This window comes from Schistosoma mansoni, assembly GCF_000237925.1.
Source record: "Schistosoma mansoni, WGS project CABG00000000 data, supercontig 0172, strain Puerto Rico, whole genome shotgun sequence".
Taxonomy (NCBI): domain Eukaryota; kingdom Metazoa; phylum Platyhelminthes; class Trematoda; order Strigeidida; family Schistosomatidae; genus Schistosoma; species Schistosoma mansoni.
The window spans coordinates 156,984-182,446 of NW_017386058.1; the positions used below are offsets into that span (position 1 = coordinate 156,984).

The 25,463-nt window shown below is 33.7% G+C and overlaps 1 protein-coding gene across 1 annotated transcript; it reads right to left on the reverse strand.

The window, feature by feature from the left end:
* Positions 1 to 2,665: 2,665 nt before the first annotated feature.
* Positions 2,666 to 23,263, reverse strand: Smp_162100 (ADA3-like; the record flags this gene model as incomplete). Its single annotated transcript, XM_018796509.1, has 11 exons — positions 2,666 to 3,439; positions 5,864 to 6,292; positions 7,543 to 7,971; positions 9,339 to 9,643; positions 13,298 to 13,897; positions 14,979 to 15,097; positions 16,604 to 16,745; positions 17,667 to 17,848; positions 21,003 to 21,067; positions 22,761 to 23,128; positions 23,161 to 23,263. The coding sequence occupies 11 exons, from the start codon at positions 23,261 to 23,263 to the stop codon at positions 3,293 to 3,295; spliced, it is 2,889 nt and encodes a 962-aa protein (XP_018646867.1). The 3' UTR covers positions 2,666 to 3,292.
* Positions 23,264 to 25,463: the final 2,200 nt, after the last annotated feature.

Consider the following 25,463-nt stretch of genomic DNA (forward strand, 5'->3'; position numbering starts at 1 on the left):
GGGATGTGATGTCTATCACTCACATCTAGTGCCATTCGATTCAAGGGCCATCGCGTTATCCACTCGGCCAATGAAAGGTGCTGCGTTGGAGTCCCAGACTGAACATCAACTCTGAGATGCAGGCACATCCAGGTGACGAGTCCCAAATAGGACGAAACGCGCGTCCTGGATTCCCAGTGCTAGCCATTACCCATCTTTGCCTACCATGCTTGTGAATTAAGGCTATATCGAGGCAATACGCACAGTATGCACATATGCCAATTAGAGACTGACCAGTTGCAGTCCTAACACATCGATGGGAAGATTCAAACAAACAATACTAAGTGAATTTAGTCCTTAAAGGTTTTTAAAAAAAACATTTCGTAACGAAAGGAAATAAGTACAAACATTGACTGGTATTTTCAGTATTTTATTGATCTTTTATAGTGTACAATAAGCGAAACTAATGTTGGAGCAGATTTTTAAATGGAAGAGTAGTTGAGTTCAAATCTAGCTATGGTTTGTAAAACCAGATATAGTTATATTGTTTATATCGATAAATTTAGGACGGAAATTTTGCAGATATTGAAAATACAAAGCCACTCTACGGTAAACACTACATTTCAATCTGAGTACGGAATTCAGCAAATAGTTCAAAATAATGCCAGCTGATGCAACAATAATAGCTGTTAGAAAATAACATTGGTTGGAAAGGCATTGTGATCCATACAAAACTGCAGATTATGATCCATGTTATCTAAGGAGAGACTAATAATTCCTTATTAACTGTCCAAGTGTTTAGTATGGAAATTTAGTCTCCAGCTAAAGTCATTATGTCAGCTGAGTGGTTTTGATTAAAAGCTATCATTTCAGTGTTGGAAAAATACGAAAATGGGTCGTATGACACTCAAATCTTACTGAGGTTCAGTCTTAACTAAGCAATTATTAGTGAAGGTATAATTGAGTGTATTGAATGGACAATAACGTTTAAATTTGTATTATCAATAAAAAGATACAAATATACCCAAGAAAGAATATCTAAGACAGCATATATAAGCTTATTGAATCAAGAGACAAGTAACTTAACCAGAGTACTATACTCAACCATCCGATACTAGTCTTTAAACCATAATGTAAACTAACTTTACATTATCAGTCAAAATGTAATGCATTTTTATCGGTTTACTTATCTGTATATGGAGTTTCTAACGATTGAAATATTTTCTAATGCTGAAACAAAAGCAGTTTTCGTAAGCAACTAACCTCAAATCTTTACTTTACGGACCTGATTCATTAAGTGAAGGAGCACAAATATTTACAATTCTGTAACAGTCGATAGCCATTCCAGGTTTTTAAAAATTCAGACTATCAGAATCATGGGTTTTATTTAGTTAATGTTTTCTAAGTTCCTATGTGAAGATGGACGTCCTATATAACAGTCATACTAGTTGATCAAAGACAAGTTTATGTAGTCAGTTCTGAATTACATTGTTATTGTGAAGACTAATAATACTACACAGTGGTCTAAACCCAAGTTGGTGGAGGAAGTTTGAACCTGCAACCTATTAGTCTGAATTCGTTGTAATCATTAGGCTGCCATTTCACATACATGACTCATTCTACAGTACTCCTAACCGATTTTATGAGAGAGCAAAGAATCAAACATGTCTATTCCAAACTACATGTAAGCAAAGAATCAGATCATACTTCTCAATGTGGCTTAAAAACAACAGTCAACTTACTATAGTCTAATTAAATCTCATTTGGATCACTTCCAAAAAAAACACTTCCATAGAAGCAAGTAATACGAGTGAGTTACTTTATTCTCAAATTATTTTTGCTAATGTAGATGAGCTGAGTTGATCTTTTAAACTAAAACGCTTTAAATCTCGAAAGAGAATCAATGTATACATAAAGTGAGTACATCTACATAGTTTATTTAAACCTATAAAAAATTATTAAGAGGTTTCAAAAACCAGTCCACTAGTAGAATGTCGGAATTACAAGGATAAGATTAATTTTCAGATTTAGTTGATAGAATTACCTCATGAATTTGGGAATAAACTATCACATTAACTAGAGAATATAGTGTTTTTTGCTTGAATTACCCGTGTTTATTTAAATGTAGTGAAAATAAAACATGTCGTAATAGATTGAACCTACTTAGGGAAACCAGTAAAGCTATTTCAGAAGTAAAATTTCAATGATTACAGGCATGTCATATCGCAGACCACTTGACCAATGCATATCCACAATATTCAAGTCTGGTAGTGAGCACTTAACTCATAGACCATTATGAATCGGAATCAGGTGTCCCACATTTCCAACTTCAATTAATCCGCAATGTAGCACGGAAATCATCTAGTTCCAATGATTGTCTTACTTCTGACATAGTCGTACTCCATACTGGAATGAAATAATTGTTCTGTGGTCACTTTTAGCTTTGATAGCATCCTAATCCGCTATGAATTATTGGCAAAGGAAACCCTCCACAATTTAGACTAATCTTCGTAAGATATCTCAACTCAGATAATTTAGATGATTCACTACAACAATGTGTTATACAAGAAAAGCACAGTTATTACGTAATGATTGATACATATTATACTGTATCAGTCAGTCATAACGTAGAACATTACATTGTATCACGATATTAACTTCAACAATCAGAAAAAAAGAATAATGCTTATTCGGTAGATAGTATATTTAAAATCTACTGCTTATTATAGATAAATACATTAAACAAACGTGGTAGTAGTAGTAGTAGTAGAAAGACTGTTGTTTCATTAAAGATAACAATGAACTAATAAAAGAGAATCGAACAAAATGCTGAGCATCATGGTTTAACGGTTAGTTTAATTGTAGAAAAAAACGAACTAAATAAAAACCTGATAAATTTATGTACAAAAAGAACAAAAAAAAACTCACATAAGAGTAAAAAATAGATACATACATACATACATAAAGAATACAAAAACCACAATAGGAAAATTATATAAAGAATTGGCTGGAAAAAAGTGGAAACCAACCAGAAAAATGAACAGGAACAGAAAATAGATTGTTTTAAAGTATACAAAACCTATTTATAAATGTTGATGTGAGATTATACATAACATTAAAAAAAAGGGGGGGAAACAAAAACAAAATTTCTCAATTACTATGATAGGATAATCAATTAAATATATTACAATTATTAATGTTTTTTTTATTTTTAAGAAATAAAAAAGAATTAACACATAAAGGTTAAATTATATACAATGAAAGTGAATTTAATCCATTATTGAAGTTGAATTCATTTTGATCATCACAAATTTTAAGGAGATTTAGCATCAAATGCTTCTAATTCTTTAAGTATTTTACGACGTTCTTTTAATGCTTTCCATGAAATATCACGATCACGTTTCAATGGAGGTTTACGATGTGGACGATAACTTTCAAGTTTATTATAAGCTTCAATAACCTGAACAATTTAAAAGAAAAGAATTATTTTTGTTTACAAATTGAGATTTCATATCATTCACTAGTGAATTTTTTAATAGAGATGTTGAGATATGGCCCCCAAATGCCCTGGTACGGCCGAGAGTGGAGAGAGTTCGCTCTCCCTCTCGAAATGCCCTCATATGGCCACGTGTATATAGCCTCTGCCAGGGAAGTCCTAATCACTGCCTTCTCGCACCACGGGTGTTGTTTACGAAAGTGAGGGGACGAAAAGCGAATGCCCGGTGCTTTAACCGGGTTGGTGGACACGGAAAGTCCACCAACACGTGGTTCAGTATCCTGAGGGAACAAATGGTGTATGAGTCAATCGTTGATCACCGGCTACCATGGGACTGCATCTACTCACGATGCTCCACTGCCTTGTGGATCAGACCTTTAGGTCGAAGGCTCCGGGTGTGTCCCCTTTAGAAAACCACCTGCTTCACAGTTTGGGCACTCGGGCAGTATCACAGCCCTCACACAAATCAAATGAGATTTGTATGGCGCATATATATCTGATGCCCCTTTGTACCAATATTTATGTGTTTAAAATAAATAAATAATTCGTTAAAATATTTTCTATTCATTAATCATACTGAGGCATGCCATTTACAAACAATACTCGTTTATTGGATTACTGATATGTGGTAGTGAAAGTGATATATGATTTTCCACTGAGCGTGAACAAACAGGCATTTAGTTTACTGACCACTAAATGTGTAATTTTCCTTCCTGTTATTGACATCTCCTGCGAACTCACTGAGAGTGACTGCTTGCAATTGTGTTGAACAGAATATTGTCTAGTCTACACTCTGATTCTCTATTCTAGGTTGTGAATACTAGATCTGATATAACGTGACCTGTCTTATTATCGTATTAACTTATTATCGCAGTATACTCGAGCGAGAGATAAATATTTTAAACTATCTGTTATACCAATTACACTAATGAAAAGAGTCATTTTCTAGAGAAAAATGTATATCTACTACGCTGGTGAATTATTACACAAAAGTAGAATTATATAGTAAACTAAGACTATGTTAATGATTTCTAGTGAAACATAATGACGATATAAATTAAAATAATGACTTAATGATTGAAGAAATCATATTTTACCTGATAGATTGTAGGTTAGGATGTTAATCTCTCACATCTACTTCAGTTTGAACAATATAATAGTATAATTACAACATATATAAAGCTGATGTGTCTCAAAGCCGAGTTCATTAATCTGTATGTATTTCTCCGTTGGTGAATTGACTTAAGGTTACATGAAATTTTATTATCGTAAATGTATACTGCATCTCATTTTTGGAAATCATACTATTGAAATCCCATGAAATGAAGTGTTAAGATAATGATGGAATATTTCAATAAAATTATTAGTTATAATTCTATTTCCCGAGATAATTAAATGTTCATTTATACCGATTTATGCTATGCTGTATTCAAAATAACATGGAAAAATGATATTAAAAATAAACACTAAAAGCTTGTTTCGTCTACTTATTAACATATAACTATGTTTCACCAATTTCAAATGAGGTAGGGAAAGTTACCAAGAGACAATAAGGTCTTATTTGAAGGCAATCGATGCAAAGCTAATTTGGAAGGGGAGATGTCTTTTTTGTTTGACTTTGTTTATTTAAACATACAAAGATTGGTTCAAAAAGACACCAAAATATATGTGTCATACAAATCAGTTATCATTACATTTGTGTGCTTTGGGATACTGCCCGGGCACCCGGACCGAAACAGATAGAATTATTGGGGGGCTACACTCAGATACAGTGGAACAACATTAGATGTGGTCTCATGGTAGCCGATGACCAACAATAGGTTCATACAACATTTGTTCCTCGGGATCAAAGAGCCCAGTGGACGAATGGTTCGAACTCAAGAATTTCCAACTTTCTCAGACAGATCCTCCGTACCCACCAACCTGGTTTAGGCGCCGGATATTTGCTTTTTGTCCTCCCAAATTCGTAAACAACAACCCTGCCACGTGAAGTGAGTGAGTAAACCTTTCCTGAGAGAGAGAGCATTTGGAGGGGGAAAGCGGGCTTTCTTCACGGGAGCGATATTTAGTGTCGTCGTTTTGGAGTTTCAGCAGTAGATCATAATATTTTTCTGTCATGATTTCAGGTTGAAAAGACAGTGTATTATGCAAACTTTACAAATATTGTCGTTATTCGTTTGTTGAAACTTGTGGATGAAACCAATGGTATCGCATACATGAAAGTGTACACGATTTCATTAATCTTGTAAACTTTGTCGAATTAATTTGATTTGTTCACTTGATGTCTTCTTGGGCAAATCAATTAGTCAAGTGAGAACCAGGATCACGTGGTCTGAAACAAAATTATAACCAAAACTTACTACAAAAAACTAACCGCTTTGAACTTACATCAGCATCTGCAATCGCTAGACGCCTTTGTATTTCTTGGCGTTGCATATCTCTTCTAGCTGCCTGTACGAGTCGCCGAAGCATTCGATGGTTTGCCGTACATAACAATCTCAGTTCCCGTTGACGTTGAATAATAGCCCAGCCAATATCATCACCAGCACTAGATCCATGCTGTGTAGTCGCTGTTGATGGAGTATCTTGACTAAATAGCATATGATTTTGAACCATTGTGTTGATACCACAGTCTGGTGACTTTGAATCATTATGCTGGATTATAGGAGAAGCTTCATGACTACTTTTTCCTGTTAAATGATTTGTTCTTTCTGTCCAGTTGGACTCCATTTTGAATTTAAGTTGACTATTTTGAAGTGGAGTAGTACATTGTTCATTAATTTGGCTCAAGGAACTGTGTAGGTTGGAATCTAATACCTTGAGGAAAAATTAGAATAAAATTCTTATCAAATTGAAAAGTATTTCATAAGCATTTTAAAGTAATATCAAATGAATTTAAATACATGTCAACCACGACTTTAGAACTACATTAAGATGAAATAGTGTTTTATAGGTAAGGTAGTAGTTATCATGACAAAAACGATGTGCTATAAGGGTGAAGGAAAGATTGATACTTAAACTAACTAAATGTTAATGGCTTTTATGAAATGAAGTAGATCAAAGCTAGTTTCATCCAACAACAATATTAACAATATGTTACAATTAAATCCGAATGATAAGTCTCTCGGTTAACCGTTATTTCAATATATAATCAACTAAAGTGGTATGAATAGTTTACGCTACGAACTGAAATCTGTCAGACAAATATTAGAGAAAGGGACGAAGAAATAAATGTTTCATCCTAGTCTGGGAATCCTCGACAGCGCCCACCCACGACCCTATCAAGAGATAGAACCCAGGACCTCCAGGTCTCACGATAAGCATTAACCTTAAGACTAGTGGGTTAGTAACCAATGTTTCACACTTTTTATTTCAACTACTTTGATATGATGCACAACCACGTTACAGTGTCATTGATGGATAGTTACCAAATATCCAATATGGTTGGACTTCTCAGTTACAGTTTTCCACCAGAACTCCGGGAAATACCGCTCGAAATTTGTCACTAGAAATCAAATGATTATTATTAACATAATGGGTTTGTGGGTACACACTGCCGGTGAGTCCTATTCTAGGATGAAATAGCTGTCAAGTGATTCTTGGTTTCAAATGACTGTCTATTTAACCAAGATTAATCCGTGAGGTAAGCTATGAAAACTAACAATTTCCAAAAACCCTTTACACTAAAGTGAGATGATTGAGAAGGTTGATTCTAAAGTACAACCTGAACTTATTAGGAAACTCCAGAACTAGGTCTTGTGCTCAGTAAAGAGTAGCTGTAATCTTGAGGAAACTGATATTTCCTATGGGATTTAAACCTATATTACCTTACCTCATAGTCTGAGACATCAGTAGAATTCAAGCAACACTAAACGACAAGACTTGACGCTGTCCAGTAACTCAGTGATTAATTAGTGTAAACTGTACAACGTTTTGTTATTAATAAAATCGACTATGTTTAGGTTCATATAGTGATTAACTTTTCCAACATGATTTATTTGGTTAAGGTAAGAGAAACATGTTTCTAATATTTAAGAAAGTTCACTTAAATGATAGAAAGAATTTACCTGAGCTGTTTCACAACCCCCCTCAAAAGTATTACAATTCGAACTCGGTTTATCACATAATCTATCATTTTCCGTCAATTTTTCACTGTGAAATTCAGATAATGATAAATCACCATTTACGAGAACTGGTTCATGATCTTCTAACGAACCAATTAAAGGATTACTGTCCCCATTACAATGAAATCCAGATAAGTTATTCGGTGAAAAACGATTATATCTTAGAGAATGGTGGACTTGTTTAGAAGGACTTGTTGGATAAATTAGTCGCTTTGCATTTTCCGTCGACAATTGAGTAGTGAAACTATCACGACTGCGCGGACTGACATCAGTATGTAGATCCTGTTTTCCCGGAGGATTATCCAGGTCACTGAAATATTCATTGTCGACGGTAGGAATGTTAGGATCAGGATGAGAGTTAGGAATGCGATCCTTGAATTTAATAAAAAAGAAAATATAGGTGTAAGAATACTACTGAAAAATGTGTTATTCAGAGCAATTTACACACAATGTATGAATAAATGGATATTTATTGAAGGGACGATAGTTCACAACATTTATAAATTTACAAAATACTCTTCATGGAAAAAATGAAGATCATATTAACAATATTTAAGAAATTAAAAATCTTAGGTAAAACAAAAAAGTGACCTCCATAAAATCAACCGCTTTCGTGGAACAAGTGAATAGGTATTTTGTACACACATTAGATTGGTTATTCGTGGCAACTTACCTTTTGTATCAAGGTATTATCAAAAAAGGTGAGTATCGTAGTTAACACAAAGATTTGATGCATTAAATATCAACTGAATTGGGCGCATCAAACGGTGTTTTAGTGTGTCACTAGTAATAAAAGCTCACGTAAACTGAAGATTCATAGACAGTATTTTATTATGAACATTGTATTTAGTTTGAGAAGACGGTTTCTTCTTCATATATATATAACAACAGGAATTTTCTTAGAAAGTGGATTTTAAAGACATAGATAATTCATTCTCTAAACGATTTAATGAACAGACTTTACGATTTCGTGAGCGCAGACGATGAATGAGATTGTGTTTTATTTTTTGTTTATTGGAGCCCAGTTGTGAAAATTTGTTACTTATCTGTTTTAAAGGAAAATACGAATACATTACAGATCCTTCAGTCTTCAGTAACGTCGCACAAAGACATTTCCAATTCAGTTTGATAGGGCTAATAATATAATACTTGGTGTTATTATTCAATTTGAAATTATACGGTTGAAAATTTTACACAATTTTATATTTTCTAGTCAAATAATCAATATTCATATACATTGTGTAGTTCTTGATTTAGAAATGTCAAACTACCGAGGTTATTTACCACTTTCTATGGTAATTAGTTATTAAATGTGTGGCGGATGCTACTTATGTCGATAGACATAAGTAGTATGTAACACCAATCAGAAGTGAAATATCTGGCAGCAGAAGGTTGAAAAGATACAATTAAAGAGAACGAGTATGTAAACAAAGAGTATTTTTAATAACAACAGGAATGAGAGAATGATGTAGTGAGAAAAAATTGATGGGAGATATGCAAATGAGGTATTTGTAATGTATGGATTTCGTATTTCACTAAGATATTCTGTAATTTTGTACTAAACAACAAATTGCTCTTCCCCACCTGAGTTCCCAGTCACTACAATAGAATTATGCTAAACAATTCATGATATTATTATTCTGAATGAAAATAGAATCAATCAGTGTATCAAAACAGTGATTAAATTAAAATGTTAACACAACAATAAACATAATATACGATTACTAGAAAGAAATTACCGATTTGTTTAATTCCATTGAATCATTCAAACTAGAAGTTATTCCATTGTATAGAATTTCATTATGTGTATTATTGCTATTCACAGTGTTTCGTAATTTATTTCTATAACATAATGATTTTGACATTTTCAAATTCCTTCGTTTTAATTTTTTTATGTAACATGTGGATTTAATTCGGCCATTATTATTATTATTATTATTATCATCATCGACAATCGGATTGATATTTTCCATTTTTACAGGTAACAATGACAGCTCCGTGGAATGTGCAATATCTGATGGATTTGGTTCACATGATGCATTTTCTACAAGCAAGAAGAGAACGATGTAATCAGCTATGGATAGAACAAGGTGTAGTCTTTTCAAATTATATATATATATATATATAGAGAGAGAGAGAGAAGAATAAACACAGGACAAAAACTTCAGTATGATTTATGATGAATAAGCTTTAGCTGTAGTAAGCTCATGACCAGGTTGTTCTAGCGAAACAACTGGGTATGGATACATTTAAATAAATGATGATAATTAATGAAAGTCATCAAACAATAATGACTTGTAAACTACGTTTATATAAAAATGGATCTTATTTCAAAATGAGCAAGAGTGAGGAGTAAGGGTGGTGATATGACATTTTTTATCAATGAATAAAAGAGAGCCTTTCTCTATTGTTATTAAAAGGAATGTATCTCAGATAACCAATTTTTATCTCTTTAGAAAAATACAAAGCATAAAATTTTGGACAATTCTATCTATACTACAGTTAAGTATCAATCTAGACTTGTGAACAATGTGAAATAAGTCTCGTTCAAAAGTAAATACTACTGAGCTGTATGCTCGGAGGTATTATTTAGTTGAGATCCACATGAGTAATTTGTACAAATGCTGTGGTTGAGCAATTTTTGTAACATAGTTTGTTTTACGTCGGTCACAGTAAAGCAGTTATATGTTGGTTTCTTTTAATTTGAGCTTAATTTTCTTTAATTTTATTATTTGATCTCACGTATTCTTTTTAAGATGGGATTTGTTATGTTTATCTTCTTACTGCCATAGATAGAATTTATTTTAAGTTCTTTGCTGACTAAGAGGTTATCTGTCCGTGGTTGTATAACGCATCCGATATTTAATGGGGTAAATAAAGTGTTACTTTTAAAATCAAGTTTTAAGGAAACCGTTTACCCATAAAGTGGACAAAACATAATTTGGATCGGTTCGTGATATCAATAAACAGAAAACGTTACACAACCACTGGCAGATGTGACGGAGAAAATCTATGGCTCGAGTGGATGATTTCAGTGTTTTTGTTCTCCATCCAGCTCAGAGAACGAAACTCCACCACTGACGCCTAACCAATCACGACTGACATTTATTGCACGGTTACTGTGATTCCCGAACCCTAGTGGTCAAAATTTTCTTGATGTGATTAAAAAAACATAAATAAGTGATTGGTTAACTGGTTTTTGAAAATGTGTGCTCGAATGTTCATTAACAGATGCTGTTAGATGCAACGTACCCAAAAATATGTTATCAATGTCCATGACAACGTTAAGAAACAATACGGCTAGTACTTTTTAAGTTATTTACGTTCATAGTTTGAAGAAAAAGTGATCACTTGAGAAATGTTAAAGTTTTATACCACTTTTCAGAAATTAATAACCAATAATTACTATTTTAAAACTAATCGTTTCATTGGACAAAACGGGATTAAACAATTTTTGTCAAAAAAAACAATACAAAAACAACCATCCTATAAATTACATTAACCTATCACTACCCTTTGTTTTATATATGTGGTTAATCTGCTCATCATTTGGTATTGCAATAGAACATATAGCTACGTATATACACTAGATTACGCACTCTATTTAACATTGGTTGACTGAAAAAATCCATCTGACAAATGATAGCTATTTTGTGTCCCATTATTTTCGATAGGCTATTTAAAATGCCACCTAGTTGAAACCCCAAAACGTGAATATAAATAATCAATTGTTGAATTTATTTAAATGATGGTAACAATGTTAACCATAGAAAGCGAGAGATAGGAAGAGACGGAGCGAAAAACAACAAGAACTAAGCGAAGCAACATAGATATTAAGAATTTTTTTAAGTGTTTGTTAATCGATTATAGTGAACAACAAGTTGAAAACAACAAAGAGAACATAAAATATTGATTTAAATAGATCAAGTTTTATTTCTATAAACGAATAAAGTGCTATAGCATTTGTGTGAATACGATTTAATCTCTATGCTCTTTGATATCATTAATTAATTGAACTTGCGATCAATGTATACGATCGACAATCGGAAATGAGCACATACACACACAGACACAAAGACAATTAACTCAGTGGTGAATCGTATGTTAAATTTTCTAAACAAAAAATTATATTGAGAACAGATAACGAGAAGAAAAAGTACCAGTTCATATCAGAGAACATTTTAAAAATGAGCATATATTATTTAAAATAGGATACGGTCAAATGATTTTTGAATAGTGGGATGGCGGCAGATTTTAGAAAGAAAATATATGTAGCATGAGTGAATGAAATTAATAACGTAAAGTAATGTGGCAGATGATCGTAGCACAGAAGTGACGATTATGAGTTTTTGTCACAAACTGATAGCGAATAAACAGCCATTAAAAATCAGAAGGGATTACACAGATATTTTTTTCTAGTTTGAGACTACAAAGTAGTGTGCGATTATGACCCTGACAACAGTGACATAACTTAGGATCTTCAGGCATTGTCAACTTTAACCATTGTATTACATATTGTGACAATCATTCACTGTTACATCATGAGCGCTTACTTCACGTAGAAGTGAGCTGAATAGTTATTTTTTGAAACTTAAATCGGTTTGCTCTGTTGACTTTGTTTTTGATTGATTATCGTCGTAGGTTTCACCATTTTTAATTATTCTGACATTCAAGTTGTTTTTTCTCGTCCCGAAACAAGAATAAAAATAACGAAACCTACGAGGACAATTAGTCACAAACAAGGGTAACAGAATAGACCGATTCAAGGCTTGTGGAATAACTAGGAAGCTCACTTCTACATGAAGTAAGTGTTGATGATTCTATCCAGAACGACAATGAGAACCATCTAGCTAAGAGAATTTAACAACAGCGATCTTCAAATTTCGTAATCTATGTAAAACAACTATTACCCACTGAATGATATGAAATCCTGGCACAACCAGTCACCAAAAAACCGCGCCACAGAAATGAAAGCAATCATAGTGTAATAAGATGGGAGAAAGAGTAATACATTCGATAAAGAAGAGAATAGAAATAATGTTTAATAAGAAATACAATGCGGTTAAAAACACAACCAAGAAAGATTCCAGTTAGTGGAATCTATCTCACTTTTATACAGAGTGTAGAGGAAGACTATAACAGGATCACCGCTGGCTTTTATTCCGAGGCATGTGTGACAACAGCTCAAGTCACCGAGTTTCACAATCCCTAAGACCTCGAACCGTGAATTTATGATGCACCTAAGGATTTCAGTATTATAAAACTGTCTTTCAACTCACATCATGCCATATAACTATCGATAGGAAGAAGGTTTTGCAATAAGTTCAGTGTTCGACTTCAATTTCTTCAGTTCGGTTAGGCACATTAACTTCGTTACAGCTTCTTGACAATTATTTACATATATTCATTCCATAGTCATAATAAAAAGAATTTGAAATAACTGCTTTCTTAATGCAACTGATCATGTAAATCATATGGTTCAACCTGCTTTGGGTGCTCTAGCTTGTAGTTAAAAGTTTTGCATAAAACTTATGTTACTTATAAGTAGACACAAAGTGATAACTAAAAATAAAATAAGATGTCAGGAACTACTTGTTATATGTAAACACAAGGGAAAATTAAAATCGAGATGTTGGAGGATAAATGCAAACGCAAAGACGATATATTTCTAAAGATAAATATAATGAAAAAAACATACTGTGATGCTCAGGTAAAGGAGATAATGGTTTGTCATTATTTACTCGGCATTTTTTGAAAACATGGTTTTTCTCAAGAGTATCTTGAACTTCCTCTGAATGTTTCAATGGACCTGATTTCACTGGATTTGATGAAGTAATTTTATTTTTTCGGATAATCAATTTTGTCGAATGAGAAACAGCATCATTACATAATGCACTGGAAGATAAATTGTGAGGATTACAATCTCCTTTGGATTCAACCAAAGGTGAAACTTTTGGATGTAAAACACTAAGGGGAAATAAGCCCAGCTCATCAATCGCCTGTGCAATCTTTTTTTCTACTCGATATGATGAACTAACACGTAATTGTTTAGCTAAACTTTTAAGTGGTTCACTAGCGCGAGAAGTAAGCAAATGTGGATCGACTAGGAAATCGTGATTTGTTATCGTAGATCCTGATGACGGATAGTTTGTCACTTGTGAATTTATCACTGCATTTGACGAATTGGAGTTATTGTTATATCTGCTAATATGGAGTGCTTCAGCTGATACAGTTCCATGATCGGAGCCACTAGGATCAGTAGATTCTGAATGATTATCTTCAAATTCATCATTTGTTACTGTTCAATAAAAAAAAGTGCAGAAATTATAAAAAAGATTTAGAGAATCTGATATCACTAAGAATAACGATGATTGATTAAAACTATTCATTTATATATACTCAGATGAACAGTAGAATAAGAAAATGTACACAAGAAGACCTTAACAAAATATCAGATTAGTTTAGTCGCTAATATACTAATTAATTCTACTTATTCGTCCTATATGAAAATAATGTTGTGACTATCACAGTTGCAGCAATGCTCTAAATGCACAACAACAAAGGTCTGAATAAATTGATTTAATACAAAACAGAGAAATAAATGTTAGTTTCCTTGCCCTGTAATATTTTATACCTCTGAGACCCATTTTGTTGCTCGAAAAAGGTATATTACTTGAAGTATTTACGTATACATCTCTAGTTTAATAAAAAAAAGTTCACTGAGAAGTAACCACCTCCATGGCTCCCGAATGCCCTGGTATGGTCGAGGGTGGGGAGAGTACGCTCTTCCTCTCGAAATGATCTCACATAACCACACCTATACAACCACTCTCAGGAAGTCCTACTCACTTACTTCTCGTAGTACAGGCATTGTTTACGAAATTCAGAGGACGAAAGGAGAACGTCCAACACTTTAACCGAAACAGTGGATAGGGAGGATCCACTCAGGAGAATAAGAAAACCCTGATTCTAAACCAATCGTCCACATACGTTCCACGATCCAGAGAGAACAAATGGCACACGAACCTATTGTTAGTCACCGACTACCATGGGACCGCATCTCCTAATGTTGATCCACTGCCTAGTGGATTGGATTTCTAGGTCAGAGGTTTGGGGAGTGGCCTTCTGAGAAGACCACCTGCTTCGGATTAGGCAACCAGGCAGTGTTCCAGTCCTCACATGAATCGGATGACGAAGTGTGGTGCATGTATATTTGATGCCTGCTTATACCAATGTTTATGTGTTTAAACGAATAAATAAACAATAAAATAGATATTTGTTGCACATAAGAACTATTATTAATACTAGGCAAATTTGTCGTAGCGTAGTTTACAAATGAATAGTTGAAATTAATTAAAGATATAAAAATAGATACCTACCTTGATGTGTAGTGAAATTTAATTTTCCACTAAAATTTGACAATATATCGTCTTGATAACAAGATTCCAAAAGGGACTGAGATATTTTATTTAACATAGAAGATTCGGGGACTGGCTTTCTGAAATGAGTAATAATATCCAATAAACAACGATAATTATACGATTTATTGATCATATATGATAAATGATTTAAGAAGATAGTAATCACAAGTTATGTATCAAAGGATTGATGAATATTGAAATAAATCTGTTCAGAAAAACAAACATATGGGAGAATGAGTAGCTTGTTTGTATATCGAAAAACACGTCGAAACTCTGACTTTAATTTATGGATATGGCGAAGAGCATTAACTTGTTTATGTGGTGTTTTTGGAGACTTCTTATCATCAGAAAGAGACCAAGGAGCGCTAGACAGCTGCTTCCCTTTAGTTTAGGACTTCTTTCCTTAACCAACCTAAGAGTACGGAAATAACTTAACAATGATATTGGTTGAGGATCGCTTAATACCGCGAATGGACCTAAGTTGAAAATGTGAACAATTGAGTATCCAGTTATCCATAGGTCATATGGACGATAGCATATGAGCACTGCTGAAAAGATACAAACTAGGACTAAACATCAGCTCTCCCAGCTGGTGTCAGTTAGTGATTCAGAAAGAAAATGACCGGAGTGTCACCTGTAAAGATGTCTATAATTTCAAAAATACTTGACTTCCTCAAAAATTATATCTAATTATGCATAATGAGTGAAATTGATTGTATCTGTAGTTAACCAAACATGTCATGTAAACAGCACACGATCATATTTTCTTCTCATGTGTAGATCTCTAATAATATAAGGAAAAGAGTATTATGTCTCCTATGCTAATAATAATTGTCATTATAACAAATGTACTGTACCTCTTCAAAAGATAAATGCACCACAGAGATTTCTAATTTCCTAAATCTTGGGTTAGAAGAATAGAATGCTAGATTAGTAACAATCTTTTTTTATTACTGTTAATATATAACTCATGTAATTATACAAATAAAATACAGGAACTTAATAAAATACAGTTGTTCAAATGACTACTTAAGACCTGATACAAATAAGGTGAAAAGTAAGAGTCGAAATAATAATATAATTGGCAGTACAAAAATAAACATGGAAATCATACATCAAAAGAAATACAGAAAAAACTGAAAAAACAAAGATCAAATGCATCTGTGTATGACAAGACATTTAATTCTACTAGTTGTGAAGTCACATTACTGCTTTGTTATTAAAACTAGAAAACTTATAGTTTTGATTAGATTCTATTTTTTAGTACTTTTTCTCAAATGTATTAATTCACGTAAAAAGAAACTAGAGCGGACAATCATTCACTGATGAATATGGACAGAATTCGGCTAAAAAGTTTAAACAAGGTTATTTCTGCAGAAAAGTGTTGTCATTATACGACTGAATTAAAGTATTAGTAACTCCAGCTTGGAGCTACAAAAAAGGAGTTACTGACTACTAACTACCGATATGACTACTGAATAAGTGACTTTTAACAACAGGCATGTATACGTCTAAAACGTTGAAACAGTCGGATCAGAACGCCAATTATATGATCTATCTACTTTCATTTGTGTTACACTTACTTGAGCTCTGTTTCCAAGTATTTAGTTACATTGAGCAATTGAGATGAGGACATAGACGAATTGCAGTTATTCAATGAGCATGATGATTCGTCTGTAGTGGCCTGTTGAAAAATTTGAGAACCACGCCGAAGTCTTTTGCAAGCTGATAAGAAAAACAAATTAGAATTATTATGTTATGTTGGAAATAAGAGACAAAAATATGGTGACGCCAATATGATCTAACAACTGGTTTCATAGGATAGAGTAATTTCCTGTATATACTATTCGAATTGTATGGATACGATAAATAGGATAATATCACAGACAATTTAAAATGCTCGGCTACTAAGTATAAAGTAATACAGAATCAATACAGTTCATAGTAAAAAACAAAGAAAATAATGTGCCCATAAAATATTTATTTCATGATGTAACCAATCTAAATACCAGACAACTTGATAGCAAAAGTCATTCATTGATAATTATGGAGAATAATTACTGTACTATAGACTTTTTTATTTTGAAAAGCGTTAACTATGTAAGTTCATAATGATAGCTTATTAGTGAGTGAATATATTGTGAAACGTGGAATTTAACTACCGTATCGAATCTAAATTATGTACTGCTAAATATTCTCAAACTAGAAGAAAGCAATTAATCATGGTTGTATGTATTTCAATGGCTTTTTACCACAGCATTATGGAATGATAGTACCATAGTTACGACACTCAACTAATAGATCACAGTTTCAGCCTCCTCCCCCTTAAAATAACTTACGTTTGAGCTGTCGAGTAGTCTCACACTTTCCCTTAGCATAATTTAAAGCTGAGTACATGAACCTTTGCATGTAAAAAATGAGTTAATGTTTTGTCACAACCTTATTTAATGGCCAATACTGTTTTTAAATTAGTTAGTTCTTTACAAATATTAAGTAAGTATAATCATCCAAGATGAAACAACTATATAATAAGAATGTCAAATGAAAAATAAATGAAACGTGTATAAATCGATAATTGAAAAAAATATTTAAAAAAAATAACTGAATAAATAAAGGGGATAGTTCATATTAAAAATTAAGGCTTACCTGGTGCTTCGTTGGTTTCATTTTTACACGATTCACTTTGTCTAAGCACAGGCAAATGAAAGTAAATTGATTCCAAATGCTGATATGATCGGATAAGGCTTTCTAAGTAACTGACATTCGCCTCAGTTATTTCAGCACAATATGGTTCCATTAATTCCCAGAATTTATTCGGAATGGCATAACTATAAAGAACGATTTAAACAATATTAAAAGATAACAGAATACAAGATATTGGATTGATGTATGTAAACAACTTTAATAAATCAACAAATCAGTTTGTAAACTATATTATGAAAGGAAGTGTTTTTATTACCTATACAGTTTGCACAGTGGTCATTCTATAGTCTACTCTAATATATTCGTTTCCAACGGAAATCTCAATAAATACAGTTATAAAAAAGCGTCTATTAAAGTGTTTAAGGAACGTAACATGTCATTAAAAAAGAAATTATTTTCATAAAAATTTTCAAAGCTATCAGTTTTCTTACATACTTATAGAGTATTAAACAAACCACTTTTTAGACAATATTACATCATGGTAATATGAAATATAATAATAGTTTAGAAGTCAAGTGATACATATACATATAGTTCTTCATTAATAATCAAAACTTATAACATGTAGATAGATAACTAAAACGTGACAGTTTTATGTTGTAATCATTAGATAATTTTGATTGTAAACATTTAAATTGTTGAATGAAGTGACCTGTTGTTAGTGATGAAAGATTATTAAGTTACTGTTTTACATCATATGATTAAATGATAATGAAATTGAAATTTGCGAAAAAGTGTATTTCATTTTTTGCTATTGTAAAAGATAACCAAGAAATGAACTTATTATTATCTTGAAATAAAACTGAATATACGATAGAGGTTTCAAAAAATCACAACTTGCATAAGTATTTAGCTCCAAGTGAGTAAATCTTTAATAGTGTTGTGTTCTTGATGGAGGATATTCTAGTATAGGAGTAAGTTAGAAGAAAGGTAAGTGATTATCGCAATTAATAGTTGGATACTTTGAGTGACATGGATACGAATAGTTTGCAATGAAGAAGTTGCATTTATTCCATATCTTCCTCTAGAACATGAGTCACAAAATGTCATACTTCTTTTATTTTTCTATACCTATTCTTTTCTAATACTACTGATACTGTTACTATTTCTACTACTCTAGGATTTTTATTTAGATAATTTTATGCTATTGTGCTAATATGGTATGATAACTTGAACCGATACACATGTGTCAGGTTTTACGTTCTGTGTATCATGACATTGTGTTCTTTGAGTTTCATAGTTCAGTTGACAAACTCTGAGTACCATTTTGAAGAAGACTGATAGTGTCTACTTTAAATGAAAGAGAAAAATTTTAGGATTATCTGTTACAATTGCTCTTATTACGACGCAGCTATTCCTATTGCTTAGTATTCTTGGACACCGATCCACTCGACAAGTCCCCAAATCAGAACACGGTTGAACAGGAACGAAATTATATTCCAAATAACAAGGATAGATGGAAGTAAGAAGCACAATAATAGAAACGTTCGTATATTTATAGTTTTTATATGAGAAGATTCTAGAGTCTTCTCCAAGTATCGACTAGCGCTGATTGGATAAGAATTAGCCAATCAGCTTGACCAACACAATCGTGCACGGAACGTGCTTTAATCCTATCTATATCCCGCTAACATTATTATACGTAGGTAACTAATTTTTTGAGTGTAGCTGTGAGTTTTAACTCTATTCAATAGTGTTAGTACATAGTTTCTTCTGTGACATAGAATATTTTTAAAATTGTCATTTCTGTTAAGTAGGCATTGATAACTAGGTATGGTAACGATAAAACCTATTCAATTTAGAGTACACAACAATACTGAACATATTCACACGAGTTACACATTTTCTCTGTTATATCGCAGTTGGTAAATAAACGTATTTTATCTAAATTCCGAGTTTGAAGGAATTATGGAGAGGGAAAAACCACTGCCTTGAGACTTCTTGTTATTGTCTTGCTTATTTGTACTAAACAGTTCCGAAATGTACTCTTTTTAATGTATTTTGACTTGACAATACAGAATTCGTGATCTTGATATGTCTAAAAAACTACAGAGGATTGTATTATATATCTTAATGAAAAAATAAGTCATTTGAGGGATGATAAAACCTTTTTTTACATAGTTTAGAAATTATAAAAGAGGGAATTGAACGTGAATGTTGATTTATTGTCTAACTTGCTTTGTTTACTTTGTAAGTCCCAGTAGCTAATATGAGTTTTTTTCAAACACAAACGGTACATAATAAAAATCCGATATGTGTAGCTGTTTCTGGAACTATTAAAATTAAGAAACTAACCTGAAAGATTTTGTTCGTTTACTTCCTTTAATGATAAAATTAGCCATAGAAAAGAATATAAACTTTTATTTATGCATACTTTTCGGTTGATGAAAATAGTTCTTCCAATGGAATAAAGCATCATATATGTGGATATTCTTAGTTAATTTATTAAATAAGTTGTACAGTCTAAGACACATAATATCGTGATACTTTTTGTTATATATCATCAAGCTAGTTTTATATATGATCGGAAAGGTAGAAATGGCCAGTTGAAGGCATATGGTATGAAGACTTAAATAGTTTAGAGTTAAATCGTAGGAAATAAGTCATGGAGGTCACACTAAACATGGTAGCAAAACATGACTGAATGTTAGACATGAGTATTTAGGTACATTTCATCTCCTTTAGAAAATCACAACTAAAGGTCTATAAAAAACCCATCGGAGCCCTCCAGAGAAATCTTTTTTAAAACTCGATTGATTCTGGTCAATGAATATACATATGAAATCCGAGCGATGACCTAGGCTTTCGTCACCTAACCAACATTAAGTCATTCTTACATTTGTTACACTTATTGAGGTTACATTATTATACTTCATATACATTCACTGAATAATGTAATTTGGAGTTCAGAAGCTGAGGTAAGTATAAGATCAGTCTTTTTTAACCGAAAATCCATGGGACATTTGGAATCGGGATGAATAACCATGAGAATTCTGTTCGGTCTCGATCAATTTGTAGGAAACAAATAAAAAGAATTTCTTTGGTGAAATATGCTGAGTAGTATTTTTGTGGTACCAAATAGACCAACAGAAGGACATCTGGTTACTAACATGGATATAAACATCAATAATTTGTCTAGCAAAAGGTACTAAGGTTCCTCTTCTTAATATCTGGGACTGAAAACTCACGAGGAAATACCCATCGAATAGATAACCAACTGAGATAAAAACATTATCCAACAATGTAATATGAAAATGACTGTAACAGCAAAAACATTACCTTGCAGACAACTGATTCTTGTCAGATGTGGGAGAATTAGGCTCAGGTGCTTCTTCAACGGATGACTAAAAAAAGCATATACAAAGGTATAACAAGCTCCTAAGATAGTAAAAATCCTAATTGTTATTAGTACAGGCTATTCATCAAATAAGTCTGTCAGTAAAACCCAATTACTCAATCACCCCTCACTTGAAGAAGTAGAAGTCCAATAAGTTATAATAAACGAAGACGGGACAACAAGCTATATATTGAATGTGATGGCTAAGAAGCGGATCGCACATATTTTAAAGTGTAGAATAGAAGAATTTAACAAAATATTGTTCATTTCATGTCGTCGCTAATTAATAGCAAAAGCTTTCTTCATTACTCAATAGTCCGAAACTAGCCTGTCATTTAGGATATTTCTAGTGATCGAAAATATATCATAACACAGGTTAAAAGAATGGAATTTGTGGTAGTTGGAATATAAAGATTGATAGCTTCTATTGAAAAGGTAGATGGATCTCCTTTGTTGTGTCCCGATAAGGATAATGAATGGTAATTTTGGCTGAATCTTGTACAAATGTTATTTTCTATTTTCTGGTACAATGTGGTCAGTTTGATTGGTATATAAACTCAGTATGTTTGAAATCTAATGATTCGTACCGGAGAGGCTGTTATTTGTGTTCTGGACTTAACTGGCCGGGCTAGGCAGAAAGCAGGACCGACAAGTACTCTAGACTGCTCGTACGGGTTTCGTGTATCATTGGTCCGAACGACAATTCACTGCTCTCTGATTGGCGGTCTTATCACGTTATACATTAACAGGGCATTCACTAGGCCATAAAGTTATAACAGCCTTCATTTTAAAACAAAGCCAACAAAAAACCGCAAATCGAGAATATTTCTTTGGTATACTATGTTTGAAAAAAACAGTCCCAATATTATATGTAGCAAAGTTATCACGTTTATTCAACTAACCACTAGTTTCAGAAGACGAAAAGTAAGCGTTTGTGATGAAATACCGATAACGGTTTTAGTATTGATATCGACCACGATTTAAAATATTTTATTCTTGCAGATTCGGACCTTACATTGATGTAACTTAAAATCGATTGTACCGATATAGATACATTAAAGTATTATCTTCCGCTAAATTTTGGGAACAACTCTACTATATATCTATTTACTTTCCGTTTCCGTGATTCAATTGATACAAACAATATTATTTGAACTTGTATCAACCATTCATCACTTATCTGAAGTTATACGCTCACTACAAACTGAACAAGAACAACTGCATCTCTATTTCAAAGAAGCTGTTCACTGAAATCAATAACCACCACCTCAGTTTATTTCTTGCTCCTGACAAAAACTAACTAATATTATACTACATATTAATGAAAGGTGAGCAAGCATTTTGACCAAAGTGAAAGTTTCATGCACTGTTATAACATCACTAGATGTAGCTCCGTATATTGTTTGCAAGGAATGAGAATTTCGCGAAACCCTCAATGAGTTGAATTTCAAAATGATTTGATTGTATGGCCGGAATTATCGCCCGCTTTCACACAAAAAGTGAGTCAAAGACGAGTACACACATCTGTATTTGGATACTGAATTGTTTCACTAACATATATCAGTGCTTCGTTGTAGTAAATCCAACAATCGCATATAAGGAAACACTGAAATAAAGTGCAAGTCCTATTTTAAAGTAATGATACATTATGAAACATTAGAAAAGAATTTACAAATGGAACGATTTAAATATTATCTTACCCTGCTGGACCGTCGCAGGCCGAACGGACTCACTGAAGGTTTGACTTTGCTAAGTCCACTAGAAATAGCAGGTAGTATTGATTGAGAATTCGGGCAAGGACCTGAGCGCTGAGATATTATTAAAGTAAGTGGTTTGTCGGGATTAGCTTTAACAACCAACGAAGATTTTGAGAGACACTGTTGATTGGATTCAGGCTCAGAGCTTCCTTTTTGATATTTTAGTGAAGAAATGATATTAACGGGTAAACCCTTCCCTTTAGACTCAGCTTTAAGACAAATAACACGTTCTACTACGCTAGCCAAAACTTGTTCCAAATCCATTTGAATTGAAGATAAATCCAGTAAGGGCAATTCATTACATCCGGCAACTGCAAGAGTAAGCCATCGCAAAAAGGATTACCTTTTAGGAGTGTGGGATATAATGACTCCAGATCCTCCAAACCATGTTTACTGAAACAAAAATCACACGAAGGCTGTGTGTTGCTGAGCTTTTTCTTTCCCATTTATCGATTCACTGAAATTCTGCAAGAAATTTAGAAGTAATACGGACGGTATCAGGCAGACAAAAACAGAGTAGAATTTATGAAAATTACAAATGAGAATTAGCTATCGAACTAAAACTCCACTAGATGACAAGAGTAAACCGACGGTACAATCAGATGAATGATGCATAGATGATCAGTTTCTTTAGAAGAGACTTACACTAAGCTCCTAAACTACATAGATTCTATTTTCTAGACCGTTGCTGACAACTTGACGTGCTATGCTGGCTGGAACAATCGTTTCTCAAAGTCCTCCCATGCCAGACAGGTCGGTTAAAGGGCGGTAAGACTAAAAGTAGCAAATCCAAGGTCCGAAGGCGAAGTCGTACTACTCACTGTACAGAGGTGCGACGGCAGTAAGGTTTCTCCTTCCGACAACCAGCATAACAGCAATGCTGCCTTCCCACAAGGAGGGGTGGGGTTAGAAAAGGTCGACCCTAAAAATGCACACCTCGCCTTATCCCACAGATATCCGTCTCCCGTGGTAAGGTTCCAACAAGTACGGAGCTAACACAAAAATTACCCACAAAAAGGTCGTGTGTGACTGACCTCAAACAGTTGTCCCTTGGGCACTGCGGTCACGCTCTATGGTCATTAAGACCACTTCTAATCCAATTTTCTTTTCAGGTACCTCCAGAAGAACCTTCCCACAGTGTGGGCAACGGGGAAGTGATAACTGCCCTCATACCTCTAACAGCACTCAAGATCACTGGCTGACTAGTAATTGGGATATTACAGACAAACTATTTTATTATCGTAAACGACCCACTGATTGTTAACTTTCTTTGATATCACGAAGACAAACCTTGGAAATAATACGATATTGACGGTAGTGAAAAGGAGTAAGTGAAATTAAAAAGTAAAAGGTATGAAATAACATTAAGATCGAAGGTCAGCAGGATATAAAGATAGGTCAACATCTCTACAATCTAGTTTAATTACCGATATCTAAGATCTCTTAAAGGAACGAACGCCTCAAAATGCCTTGGTATGGTCGAGGATGGGGATAGTACGCTCTTCCTCTCGAAATGCTCTCACATAACCACACCTATACAACCACTCTCAGGAAGTCCTACTCACTTACTTCTCGTAGTACAGGCATTGTTTACGAAATTCAGAGGACGAAAGGAGAACGTCCAACACTTTAACCGAAACAGTGGATAGGGAGGATCCACTCAGGAGAATAAGAAAACCCTGATTCTAAACCAATCGTCCACATACGTTCCACGATCCAGAGAGAACAAATGGCACACGAACCTATTGTTAGTCACCGACTACCATGGGACCGCATCTCCTAATGTTGATCCAATGCCTAGTGGATTGAATTTCTAGGTCAGAGGTTTGGGGAGTGGCCCTCTGTCAGTCAGCTACAACGTTGGACCAGGCACACATATGCATCGGTCCAAGTTGCCATTCCTCATTAGCACAAGATGAACACGGAATTCATAGAAGTAGTTAATGTAGTGGTGGTAACATATAAAAGAAAGGTTGTATATAAGGATATAGTACAGAAAGAAAGACAGATTTGAAGCAATTTTAATCTCAAGGTTTAGAGAAAGATAAAGAGTGCATACACCTGAGCCATGTCACACAGAGTCTCCAACCACTGGTTACGATAGTCACACGGACTCCAACCAGGTAGTATGCATCTACCAACATGGCTCAGACTAAAAGTTAGTGACTTCAAGCACTGATGCCACGTTTTGGTTTGGCCGTTCCTAACTTTCTTCCAACCATCCCCAATACTAGTCAGTATAGCGCGTCGTGGTAATCTGTGTTCAGGCATACGTAACATGTGGCCCAACCATTTCAGTCGATGAAGATTCATGACCTCATCAACTGATTTACCATCATTCCCTAATGCCCTGAGTCTAACCTCACTATTACTTGCCCGGTGATCCCAGTAGATGCGAGCGATATTTCTAAGGCATCTGTGATCAAATACTAGTAACTTACGAGTATCTTCTACTCTTAATGGCCATGTTTCACAGCCGTGAAGTAGAACAGAACGAACTGCTGTGCAGTATATTCGTCTCTTAATTGATAGACAGATATCTCGTCTTCGCCATATGTGACGTAATTTGGCAAAAGCCAAACGAGCTTTTTGAATCCGTGCTGAGATTTCGTCAGACACAAACCCGTTAGGGCTGATCAGACTTCC